The sequence below is a fragment of the Cydia strobilella genome, chromosome 20, assembly GCF_947568885.1.
Source record: "Cydia strobilella chromosome 20, ilCydStro3.1, whole genome shotgun sequence".
NCBI classification, from domain to species: domain Eukaryota; kingdom Metazoa; phylum Arthropoda; class Insecta; order Lepidoptera; family Tortricidae; genus Cydia; species Cydia strobilella.
In genome coordinates this window covers 2475833-2489192 of record NC_086060.1, presented here as the reverse complement: position 1 = coordinate 2489192, position 13360 = coordinate 2475833, and the positions used below count along the sequence as shown (strand labels likewise).

Genomic DNA, 13360 nt, shown 5'->3' with positions numbered 1-13360 from the left:
GCTCCATTTTTTTCTGAATAATCCATTTAATATATAGCTTGTCAAAGGACTGTCTCATTTCAAACATAGACAGCGAGAATCATGCTATCTTTGTCTTACACTAATACTAGCACCCAAAAGAAAAGGATGAGTATAGTTTTTTTGTTCTTATTTACTGACAGATTGGTTTAACCAACTATAACTGTGTGTTATATTGCGAACTAAACGCTTTTTTTTCAGTTTCCATTTCCACTTTAATGTCACATTGACATTTTAAACAGCGGGCGATTAATGTCAAACGAAATTCCTGAAAGAATAATTTATTTGTTTTATAAACAATTCAGTTACATGTTATGTTAATACGGTCACAATTTCACCAACTATGAGCAGCCACGAAGACGATGATTTAGACGACGATTTGCCGTGCGTGTCTCTAAGCCAGTCGACGGGTGGAAAGGTATTAACATTTAACATTTTTATCTTACATTTTTTTACAAATCAAAAGTTGACCCAAAGTTTCTCCTGTGTAGAGTGAGTTGGAGATGCCACCAGCTTCGCAGCTGGCGTCGTTGCGAGCTCGTGAGGACGCGGCGGAGCGCGCGTTGCAAGATTTACATGAAAACAATGATCCACTTCTGCTCTGCCTTTCTAGAAGTACTAGCCAGAGCTCGGCCAGTGAGGAGGGCGAGGTATGATGCTTTTTACTCAGTATTTGTCATGTCATTGCCTCTCACTCTCAATAAGCGGTTGGACTAAAGTAAAGGGGGTGCCGACACTTAGAAAATTTTTCATCGGAGTGATGTTATTATGACACCTATTTTTTATTGTGTTATCGTAGAGAATACGCTAAAATAAGCACAGTAGGAAAAACTTTTCTCTAAAATCAAAAATGGCCGAGATATTTGACCCGCAAGTTGAAACCACTACTTGACAAATTAAAATCAATCATTTGGAACAGTAAATTTAAGTAACAGAGACAAGATAGGTGCGACGACGAGCGAAGCGAGGAGGAGTGTGTTAGGTTGACCGCGATGATCACGCCAGAACAGACATGTTATTGTACCCACTAAAAAAATTCTAAGTCTTTTTTTTGCACCCCCTTTGCTTTAGGCCAACCCAAAAATAAAATTATTGCCAAAAACTTATTTTTGGCTCCAATTAATTTCCTTAAAAATTATTTTCTCTCCATCTCATGACAACTCACAAAAATGTCACAGCGTCTGGTCCTCATAGAGTTATTTATTTCGTATTTCACAGGCCGCATTATCAGCAGCAGTATCAGCACTGCAAGTAGCAGAAACCCCGCCCGACACCCGGGGAATGTGCGCAGAACGCCTAACGCTACTGACGTCTATGAGGGAACATTTTCCGGAGGACAAGGAGTTTCTTGATAATTATATAAAGATGATGAAGGAGAAACCGGAGGCGGTAGATGGTGTTACTGAACATGTGAGTCAATTCTTCATTAATCATTTTAACTCCCTCAAAATTGTGGCGCTCAAAATTTGCTGGCCGAGAGCCAACCTTGGTGTTTTAAATTTATGTATGTGACTCCATCATTTAGCTGATGAGGCATAACATTTATCCACAGAAAAGTGCATTTATCTATGGATTAATTACTTTGGTTGGCTGATTAATTTACATTATTTCATTAAGGAGCATTCCATGAAAACGGTTAGTTTTTCATCTAGTTTTTTTTATAACAAAATTATTTATTTATGCAATGTCTACGTATAGGACAAGGTATTGGCGTATTTTGCATGTGAATCGTTTACGAAATATTTGCTTTAATTCCGAATTACTTTACGTAGTACGTAATACGAACGACGAAGTACGTAAATTAAACAGTTTATTCAAAAAACAAGCAAAAAAAGCAGCAAAAAGAATCAGGCTCGGAAAGTCGAAAAAACCGGCCAAGTGCGAGTCGGACTCGCGCGCCGAGGGTTCCATACTTTTTAGTATTTGTTGTTATAGCAGCAACAGAAATACATCATGTGTGAAAATTTCAAGTGTCTAGCTAGTCACGGTTCATGAGATACAGCCTGGTGACAGACAGACAGATAGACGGACAGACAGACAAACGGACAGCGGAGTCTTAGTAATAGGGTTCCGTTTTTACCATTTGGGTACGGAACCCTAAAAATGGGTCCGAATATCCCTCACGTAACGATGGAATGCTCCTTAATGTGGAATAAGCCAATAAGCTATATTTATAATTTTCCAAAAACATCTTCAGATCCTGCAAGGCATCTCTTCAGCCCTAATATCAGGTCGCACGGCGGACATCCCCGGAGCAGCGGCCTGGCTGCTGTGCGTGTCGCTCAGCACGGCGCGCGCGCTGCGGGCGCGCCGCGCGTTACACGCTGTCTTGGACCGCGCCGGGGACGCGCGCGTGCGGGCGCTGGCGACGGCTGCTAGTGCGGCTATACAAGGTGACCCGGCTTCCATAACCGCAAAGAGGATATAATAGGATAGAGCGGTACTGTCATAGTAAATTATATTTCTCAAGCTTCATTCTTCAGATATAAAAACCAGGTAGTCCTTTAACCTACTAGGCAACTCATCGCATGTTTAAAGTGGGTAGCAAAAACTTTAACTCAAACAGGTCTATCCCTACTTTTCCCCCTAGTCTTCATGGGGCGCGCGGCTTGCCGCCATTGCTCATTCTTTATTCTTGCGAGGGTAACTAGGTAAATACCTATTAACCTGTATCAAAACTACAAAACGATTACCTTCCGATTATCTTTTAAAGGATTTTAATTTTATTAATAAATGATTGTATTGCATTGTATTGATCACCCTCAGATTATGCACATAAAAATATAAATACATAATTAAGAAGCTAATAGAAACCGTAAAAAATCAATAAATGACTAATGCACCTATGGTTCAACTCTCATGTGTCGGTCGCGATACTCTTTCAGCTATCATCAATACGATGTTACCATGCAATACGTTTTTGCCAAGTTTAAAATATATGTGCCTTGATATTATAAGTTTAGTAACTGTAGTTGGTGGGGACCCACCACTTGCAATACCGCTATGTCATTAATATAGCACATTCATGACATAAGTCATGGATTAAAATATTAAGATGAATCCACTTAATATAATATTTGTTTTCTGAACTCAACAATACAACCATAGTAGCAATACAGCAAAGGCAATTTTTATTATTTTTCCGGCTTTAATGTTTACATTTTAAAAATATACAACATTACGTCGCACAGTCTTTCGTTCCTTGCAGAGCGAAAACTTGAATGGAGGGCATACGTTTTTAGATTTGATGCTTAATATCTGAATTTCTGTGGATTGATATTCATTTCATTTCATTGATTGCGTGGTTGATTGCTGTGCTTGTCCTGTTCGCGTTGCGAGAATAGAAGCCGCTACACCATTATTTGTGAAAATATGGTCAATCGCGCCTTGCGGTCAATAATAGTAATTTAAATAAAATAAAAAAGGTTCATATCATTTATATATTCTATTTAAAGGTACTCGTCACATGCAGCTATTTATAAATATATGCTAAATTAATTCCTAATGATGTTTGTTAAACGCTGATTTTACCTACTCAGGTTTAACTGGATATTATTATGCATTTTAATAGCTCGAATATATGTACATTAGGTACGTACATATAATTAAATGATAAATAAATATTCTGTTACCATTAATGGACCTTGGACCATTCATTATATGTAATATGAGCGCAATAATAAACATTTGAGTTTGAGTAAATTACAATCTTATTTGAAAGATTACTTCGAAAGCTGAGTAGACTGCTAGTCTTATAAATTATTTTTGTTTAGAATACCTTTGGTGATGCCACACATATGACATGCTTTATGCTTAATAACTGAACAGAAAGCATAATTTATGCACGTTCATATATTTTTTAGATTTCAGGAACGTGGTGGATTTTTTAATTTGATAAAAATCAAAATATAAACGACGTTAGACATGTTTCGAGCAAATACATGTTTTTTTGTTAAGTTGAAGCTCTCGAAAACGCGCTAGGCCGCGTGAGTCTTTGTCCATTGCACGCCGGGTCACTATTCGTTGATCAGGAGCTGCTGTAACCCGATTTGCGCGTGCACGTGCCTAATAACTGAATTTTCTCATTGTCGTCGTCTGCTCAGAGATCATCGTAAACAGGATGAGTCGGCGTGAGACAGACATCACACGGCCTACGCGTCATAAGCGTCAAGACGCGGGGAAAGACATCACAGCCACAGCGTTCCCACCCTGTCTGGAGGTAACGCTGGGTTGTATCGTTAGCCTAAATTACTTCTTATCTTCGTAGATAATTACACTTAGACGAGCCTGAATCTTGTCATCAATAGTGTACTGTTCTAAGCGTTCAAAAATTCCGTATCGCGGACAAGCACTGCCAGTGAATTTTAATACATTTCACAAAAGGACATATGTCTTATGAGTTTACTCGTATTAAACTTTTTCAAATCGAATTAAACTTAATGCAAAGTTGACCACTAATTGTATGGAATCTTAGTCAACTAGGTTTTATGAAGAACAAATTAGATTTTGTTTAAATATCCTAATACGTAAAAGTATATATATATATATATATACAACCTGGCTATACCTAATATATGTATACCTTTTTGAACCTGCATTGCTAAACTTTCCCGTGCTTCTTAACAATGCCTTATAACTCAATTGGAACAGTAAACTTGTGTATAACATACACATATGTACATGGTAGATAATTATTCATACAAATATGTTTTCAGAAATAAATATGCTATGATAATATTGATAATGGGAAAGAATGCAGCAAAACTTTCAACTCTTAACATCTACCTGGTTTTTATATCTGAAGAATGAAGCTTGAGAAATATAATACATGATCAAACGAACTTCAAAGTGAAGTTCGATCAGTATTATATGAGTAAGCTTCATTCGAAGATATAACTACCCTCCCTCCCCTATACCCGGAAAGAAAGTTTTGCTTTAGAAAGTAAAGTCTCTAAAAATAATGAGCAATGGCGGCAAGCCGCGCGCCCCATGAAGACTAGGGGGAAAAGTAGGGATAGACCTGTTTGAGTTAAAGTTTTTGCTACCCACTTTAAACATGCGATGAGTTGCCTAGTAGGTTAAAGGACTACCTGGTTTTTATATCTTCGAATGAAGCTTACTCATATAATACTGATCGAACTTCACTTTGAAGTTCGTTTGATCATGTATTTTGTAGCCACAGTAAATTCACTGCCATCTATCGACACACGATTGAAACTAAAAATAAAAATATTAAAAAAAATATTTATATATGGATAAATGTTTTTTTATTTGCAATATTTGCATTGATTATTTTTGTTCTTTCACTGATATGCGTTAAACGAAACCGTTAACTATACGAGAGTAGGCCAAAGGTAGTGGCGCCATCTGATTGAGAATCAAATTTCGAGGCACGTTTTTTCCTTAGACTGTATCCATCTATTACGGAGTTATATCTATCTTTGATAACCGTACTAGGGTCATAGTGCTAGTTTCCGTCCATGCTCTAGTTAATACAAAAGGTAATCACGGTCTATATACCAGTCAATATAAGTCTAGTGAAACTAACCGTGAATCATTCAAAACTCTAATTACGTCATACGTGCTCTAGTTTTCGTCCACTTGGCGGATTAGCAAATAATATATTTCATTTTTAATTTGCCACTTGCAAAATATCAGTTTTATGTAGATAGATATATTGTTTAGACATTGAGGATTACTAAAAACTAGTGCCTACGCCAATTCTTGGGATTAGTTGCAAAGCGGACCCCAGGCTCCCATGAGCCGTGGCAAAATGCCGGAACAACGCGAGGAAGATGATGATGATTGAGGATTGCAATAAGTCCAAATTTGTGGTTTATATTCATAATCTTATCTGTGATTGTGCACGCAAAGGGCCGTCAAGTTGTGCCAACCCTAATAATTGCTCGGAGCAATGCTTAGCCGAACGAAGCCGAGTTTGACCGAAGCGAGGAGTTTCTCACCCCTGGCCCCAGGCTATTGACTTCATTTTGAGTTATTTCTTGTTATCATCAGCGAATTTTTTGTCACAATTTGCCAAACCTAATATCTCACCACCCTAGGCCCGGGCACTGGGCCTTAGGGTAAATCCGCCACTGGTTAATGTAGATTTTTTGCCTTGATATAGACGCGGATCAACTATTGGCAGCTCACGACGCAGTACGGACTGGAACTAGACGCGGAGCAGATGAACTAGCATCCATCCTGCTCGCTCACGCCATGGCAAGGGTTTTAGCGCAAAAGGTACATACATATTTTTTTGATTTCATGATGTCGTTTTATTGGTCTAATATCTGGGAGACCGAGCTTTGCTCGGAAAACATATAAAAACTCAAAAATGCGCGTTTCCCCAGACATAAGACCTAGATAGATCGATTTTTCGCCCCCGAAAACCCCTACATAGCAAATTTTGTCAAAATCGTTAGAGCCGTTTCCGAGATCTTCGAAATATATATAGATTTTTAGGTATATGTTTTATTGTATTCAAAATCATTTTTTTTTTTTTTGTTTTTAGAAGTTAGTATTTGTTGTTATAGCGGTAACAAAAAAAAACATCATCATGGTTCATGAGATATAGCCTGGTGACAGACAGATGGACAGCGGAGTCTTATAGGGTCCCGTTTTCACTCTTTGGGTACAGAAACCTAAAAAGATTATTGTATCTACGATAATCTTTCACCACCACCGAGGAAACCGGACTAATCCTAACAAGGCCTAGTCCCCCCTCTGGGTTGGAAGGTCAGATGGCAGTCGCTTTCGTAAAAACTAGTGCCAACGTCAATTCTTAGGATTAGTTGTCAAGAGGACCCCAGGCTCCCATGAACCGTGGCAAAATGCCGGGATAACACGAGGAAGATGATGCCATAAAAAAACCGGACAAGTGCGAGTCGGACTCGCCCACGAAGGGTTCCGTACTTTTGTGATCTGTGAAAATTTCAACAGTCTAGCTATCACGGTTCATGAGATACATCCTGGTGACAGATAGACGGACAGACGGACAGCGGAGTCTTAGTAATAGGGTCCCGTTTTTACCCTTTGGGTACGGAACCCTAAAAATGGGTTAGAAGGTTAATTTAATCATACAGGTTATAAAACTGTTATTTATTATTATTATTGCAGGAAACATCGCCCTCCGATTCTGACCCACCTTCCCCTTTATCTGCCGAATCTATTAGATTGGTTCGAACTGCCTGGAGAAAGCTACCAACTCGTTTGCAACTCACATTGCTGCGTTGTGTTGGACGCGCGCTTGCCTCTGCGGGGGACACGCGGGACGAAAGGGAAAAGGGGGACATAAAGGAAACGGGGGACATGAAAGAAGCCATGGTGGATACTGAAAATGAAGATGCGATAATCAAAATGGACACTGAAGACGTGAGCGGCGTTATATCAGGTAAACCTATTTGTGTGATGTTTATTGTGTGATGTATCTAATTATGTTATCCAATTTCTAAAGTGTCATTTATATTCGTGATAATGTAGTTTGTTTTTGGTTATTTTGTTTATCATTTGTATAATTTAAGTTCATTCATGCAATTCTTGTAAAAAAAATCTTTTTTTATACTACGTCGGTGGCAAACAAGCATACGGCCCGCCTGATTAAGCAGTCTCCGTAGCCTATGTACGCCTGCAACTCCAGAGGAGTAACATGCGCGTTGCCGACCCTAACACTCCTCTCCCTCGAGCTCTGGCAACCTTACCGGCAGGAACACAACACTATTAGTAGGGTCTAGTGTTATTTGGCTGCGGTTTTCTGTAAGGTGGAGGTACCTCCCCAGTTGGGCTCTGCTCTAGATCTGGAATGACATCCGCTGTGCTGTGCCCTAACACACAAAGCGAGATGTCATTCGCAGTGCCCATACCTCTCTTTTGGACATAGTTTAAGCATACCCGGGTCCGGACGTAGTTTATGGAAATACAGGGATTGTAACATGTACTCATATTTTCACCATTCTTGTTACGTGCAAAACAATCTGCAAAATCAAGTCAACCAAAAAATAAACAAGGAACTTTAAATTGTAGGCTTCAGTACATTTATATCCATTTTTACTTCCCGTGTAAGTTAATCGCCTTAAACTTACGTTTATTTATGGCCTGACGTTTCGAACGTGACGTTACGTCCGTGGTCACGGGCAGACTGGCGAGGAATTGTACCAACATCTTGCTGCGCGGGTTTTGCGAACTACCCGCACTTGATCTTCATTATTCACTTGTAAGAGTTGTAAGCTAGGGTTGTCACTTTGCCTACAAACAACGTTAAAATTATGAGTGAAAGTGTACTAACACGTAGTTTAAATCAATATATCCATTTTTTACCTATTTCGCTTATAATATAAGAAATTGTCACTAAACTTTGAATTAAAATAGGTAAAAAATGGATGTGTACTAAAGCCTACAATTTACAATTTTATATTATAATATGTTCTCTGATTAAATACATGACAATGATGTGTTTTTTCAGAAGAATCAGACAAAGAAAACATACTTCCTAAGGCAGAAAGTACGAATGACATGGATAGTACACAAAAGACCAATACTGAATGTAAAATAGAGAAAGAAGGAGGAGCGGCGTTGCTGGCGGCGATCGGGCAACCCCTGCCTCGAGCTTCTGCCTTTGACATTAATAGGCAACAGGTAAAATCCGTGTAATACCAGGCGTGGCTCACTCCGCGATTTCGTCGCGTCGCTACAAGTACATGCGGCCCACACCAATTTTGGTGTCTAGCAGTAGTAGTTTCCGCGCACCGCTACGGAACGAACGCTTGCTTGGACGCTTATATCTCTCGTAATAGACGCGTTTTGTTACAGAGTGAACTTTCTGTACCTAGTACTATTATTTATTCTGTGGCAATACTAATAATGAACACTATGTATGTAATTTTCCCTAAAAATTAGGTACATATAATTATTAGACTTATATTGACCGGGATATAGACCGTGATTACCTTTTGTATTATTTGTAATCTGCAACACATGAAGAAAGTAGATGATAAAGAACTAACCGAGAATTACGTGTAACTACATCATCATGCTGTTGTAAGAAACAACGACGACGACGTCCTGTCGGGGCATGAAACAGAAGAAATCAAAAAGAAATCACAGCAATTCTCAAAAAAGGTGGGTTTGAACTACAAAAGTGGAGTTCAAATAGTGAAACATTCATGCAAGAGATTGAACCTGTCAAACGATCACCAAAGGCCCAAAGAGCAGTAGATGGAAAAGACAGTGTTAAAACTTTGGGTATAATTTGGAACACTAAAGAAGACAAATTACAAATAACGCATAATTTGAAAGACTTACCTAAACAACCTGTCATGAAGAGGAATGTTTTAGCTGATATAGCTTCATTATTTGATCCGATGGGTTGGCTGGCGCCTGTGGTAGTCATCACTAAAACATTCCTGCAGAAATTATGGCAATTAGGGGTTGGTTGGGACGAAGAACTCGCAGATGACGCGAAGGAAGACGGTCTATATCCCGGTCAATATAAGTCTAGTGAAACTAACCGTGAATCATTCAAAACTCTAATCATAAAATTATTGAACTTGTTGAACACGCGAGAGTCGATTGAGAAATGCGAACCGTAGAAAAGAATAGCCGGACAGACATACGAAAGCAGTTTTACCCAAGCTAATACAGGAAACAGAGACGCTTCGCGATCGCTCTGTCAATAATTGCGTTTCTCCATACAAGCTTGCATAGTCACAGAATAAATAATAGTACTAGGTACAGAAGTTTCACTCTCTAGCAAAACGCGTCTATTACGACAGATATGACCGCTAGGTGGCGCAAGCGCGAGCAGGCCGTTCCGTAGCGGTGCGCGGCAACTACTATGGTTAGACACCAAAATTGGTGTGGGCCGCATGTACTTGTAGCGACGCGATGAAACCGCGGAGTGAGCCACGCCTGGCATGGTCGACATTTTCATTCCTGGATATTGACTTTATGGAAAATATTTCTACACAATTCATTGTATATTGACCATAAAGGACATAACCCCTTTGTTTGACTTTTTTTAATTTCTTGATACTGTCCAAATACTGTCATTCAGATCCAGAAAGAAAAAAACTTATTCTTAACTACCGGCCTTTGTAGTAACGTACATACATTTCTACTCTTTTTTGTCAGACTGTATCTCTTTTTGTTATTAGATAATAGTAGTATGTAGAGAATAATTTTGACGCGTAGTTTGATCCGTTACTTTTGACGTTGACTGTACTTACCCAGAACAACTAGGAACAACTTACGTTGTGCATAAATTGGTAATGTTTTTGAAAAATTAAGACAAATAAAGTGAGACGTGAACATAAAAAAAAAAATTAACAAGCAGAAACGTCCGCGATCGATGCTATTATCTATTAAGCTTAGAATAAATTTAAAAGTGGAAAAATTACTGCCTTGGGTGAGACTTGAACTCACGGCCTCTGGATCGATACTCCAGCGCTCTGCCAACTGAGCCACCAAGACCTCATCCATAGTCAGCAAATCTTCCCACTATATGGGTCTAGGGGACCCTAGCGACATCTACCGTAAGAGTGTTACACTTCTTAAACGGCCACCGGAGTTCCAAGTCATATTGGAAATTCACCAGTTACGATGTGCTACCCATTCTAAATTAATTATTAACAAGCAGAAACGTCTGCGATCGATGCTATTAAGCTTAGAATAAATTTAAAAGTGGAAAAATTACTGCCTTGGGTGAGACTTGAACTCACGGCCTCTGGATCGATACTCCAGCGCTCTGCCAACTGAGCCACCAAGACCTCATCCATAGTCAGCAAAATGAGATTAATTAATGATTAATTAAAATGATTACTTTAGAATGGGTAGCACATCGTAACTGGTGAATTTCCAATATGACTTGGAACTCCGGTGGCCGTTTAAGTAGTGTAACACTCTTACGGTAGATGTCGCTAGGGTCCCCTAGACCCATATAGTGGGAAGATTTGCTGACTATGGATGAGGTCTTGGTGGCTCAGTTGGCAGAGCGCTGGAGTATCGATCCAGAGGCCGTGAGTTCAAGTCTCACCCAAGGCAGTAATTTTTCATCTTTTAAATTTATTCTAAGCTTAATAAAAAAAAATGTTTCCATTTCTTTTCAAACTATATGTGACGTTTTCAACCAAAAGGTACCACATTGTCGGTTGTCGATAAGGTTGATTTCTAATTGAAGCTATATGGAAATAGCGCCTTACTGACAAGCGACAATAAGTACCCTTTTAATTGAAAATGACCCATATAATGAGCCATAAAATAAACTTTTCTATTACAGGTATTAACAAACGTATCAAAACTTCAACTAATATTCCGCAAACGATTCATAAGCGATCCAGATGAAAACCCACTAGATGCCGGACTGAACTTATCTCAGAACTCAGTAGACGAATCCCTAGAAGCCACACCCACAAAAACGGAGGTAAAAGTACAAATACCGATGAAACTGGTCACACCTATGAGACTCCGTTTCCCAATTTTACAATCTCAAAAGACACAGGCAATTTTAAAAACACCTGAACCAAATAACGGGCCGATAAAGAAGATTGCGAAGGGGCAGAAGAAGATGGATGAGTTTTTTAAACCACAAGTAAAAGTAATAGAAGATAAGGAACGTTCGCCTGAACCAAAAAGAATTAGAAGGCCAGAACGAAGATGTGCTAAGAAAAATGAGAAGAGTTAGTTTTTCTACAGTTAGTTAGTTAATACAGTGGTTTTGATATGTCTAAGGGGGTCTCTATTGTTTCTCATAAAGTTTTAAGTCATAATGTTTGTCTAAATTTTCGTTAGTCATAATTTAGTTTTTCTCAGAAGCGCGTAACTTTTCAGAATTGTTAAATATATTAATAACGGGTCACTCACGTGTTTTAAGTCGAAAACGCTCGACATGTTTCACTCCGTACCGAGGAGCGTCATCAGGAGCTTGCGTCGACGGTGACGGACCGGCGCAGCTTCTCTGCGTTATTAATATATTTAATATGTCTGTCTCACGGAAGTTTTGTTATTAAAATTTTCAGAATTGCTATAAAACAAACCTAACCTACCTTCACCTATGACACCTATCTATAGGATAACCTGACGAAAATCCTGAAATGTTAACGGTTTCAAAATTATGACTAACGATAATCTGACAATCATTACATTATGACTTTCAATAATTATGTCAAACAACGGGATCCCGTCTAAGGTGCATTACACAATAAGTTCTATGTTGTCGGGGACTTGACGCGTATGGCAGCTACCTCAATAACCTACAGAAACCTGTATAACATAAAGCCTGACCAGGAATATATGATCACGCGCCATGTTGCGGAATTTCACTGTAACTAATTTTTTCATACTATACTGAACTGTCACCATATACATTGAGAATAACAGCGCCCTCTTGACAATGATCATATATTTCTGGTCAGGCTTTACCATTGAATTTAACCCTTAAATGCATATTGTTGCCAAATGTATACAAAGCATTGGACAGCTCAGATTCAACAGAAAAAAGCTTAAGTTACAGTCCTTATAAATAAGTCCAACCAAAAAAAAAAACATGCATTTAAGGGTTAAAGCTAGCAAACGTTATCATGCCAAATATCGGCTACTTAGTTTTATCAGAAGTGTTAAAAAAAATAACATCCTCACCTTTTCTTTAATATATGGACATCTATTTCAGTTAACCTTTTGGACGCCAATGACCGATATATACGCACCGTAGGTTCAACGCCAAAGACCGAATAATCGGTCATAGACCACAGAGCAACACAGACCTACATACATATAATGTCCGCGCGCGAATTCCGTGCACGGCTGAGGGATGTTAGAAATGTTGGGCGTCATGGCGTTATGACCGAGTGGTGTCATTTTGTACGTACGGGCGCGGCGCACCCCCCCCCCCACTTCCTCGACCTCCGAATGCACGGAATTGGGGCGCGGACAGTACGTAAAATTCAATTTCAGTTTTGACACTTAAGTATGATTCTAATTTAAGTATTCTAAAATTATAGGTATAGTTTGTCAAAGGACTGTCTTATTTCAAACATAGACAGAGAACAATCATACTATCTTTATCTAACACTAGTACTAGCACCCGAAAGAAAAGGATGAGTATAGTTTTTTTTGTTCTTATTTATTGCCAATTTGGTTTGACCAACTATATTTTTGTTACTGTTGCATAACTATTATTAACGTCCATAATGAGCGTTTAAGCTGATAAGTTTGTTGTGAAAGAATTTTTAATTATTTACAGATTACGTACAAATTTTTAAATTAACAATAGGTATCAGTTGAAACATGTCGTCAATCCATAGTTCGTAATCAGCAAGGAGCGGAATTCTCATAGCAGAAATCAAATATC

General features: G+C 38.8%; 1 protein-coding gene across 1 annotated transcript; it reads left to right on the top strand.

Annotated features, from left to right (window-relative positions):
• The first annotated feature begins 253 nt into the window (after positions 1-253).
• LOC134750596 (uncharacterized) lies at positions 254-12820 on the top strand. The gene is made up of 8 exons (XM_063685798.1): positions 254-436; positions 510-668; positions 1237-1428; positions 2216-2411; positions 6146-6261; positions 7138-7411; positions 8480-8652; positions 11291-12820. Exons 1-8 carry the CDS (start codon positions 362-364, stop codon positions 11693-11695), a joined length of 1590 nt encoding a protein of 529 aa, XP_063541868.1. The 5' UTR covers positions 254-361; the 3' UTR covers positions 11696-12820.
• The last annotated feature ends 540 nt before the right edge of the window (positions 12821-13360 follow it).

Excerpts from the sequence above, each read along its gene's own strand:
- LOC134750596 (XM_063685798.1), top strand. The coding sequence starts at position 362 with ATGAGCAGCCACGAAGACGATGATTTAGACGACGATTTGCCGTGCGTG. Across the intron at positions 437-509 it reads GCCAGTCGACGGGTGGAAAG|AGTGAGTTGGAGATGCCACC; the intron begins GTATTAACATTT and ends TCTCCTGTGTAG. Across the intron at positions 2,412-6,145 it reads TGCTAGTGCGGCTATACAAG|ACGCGGATCAACTATTGGCA; the intron begins GTGACCCGGCTT and ends GCCTTGATATAG.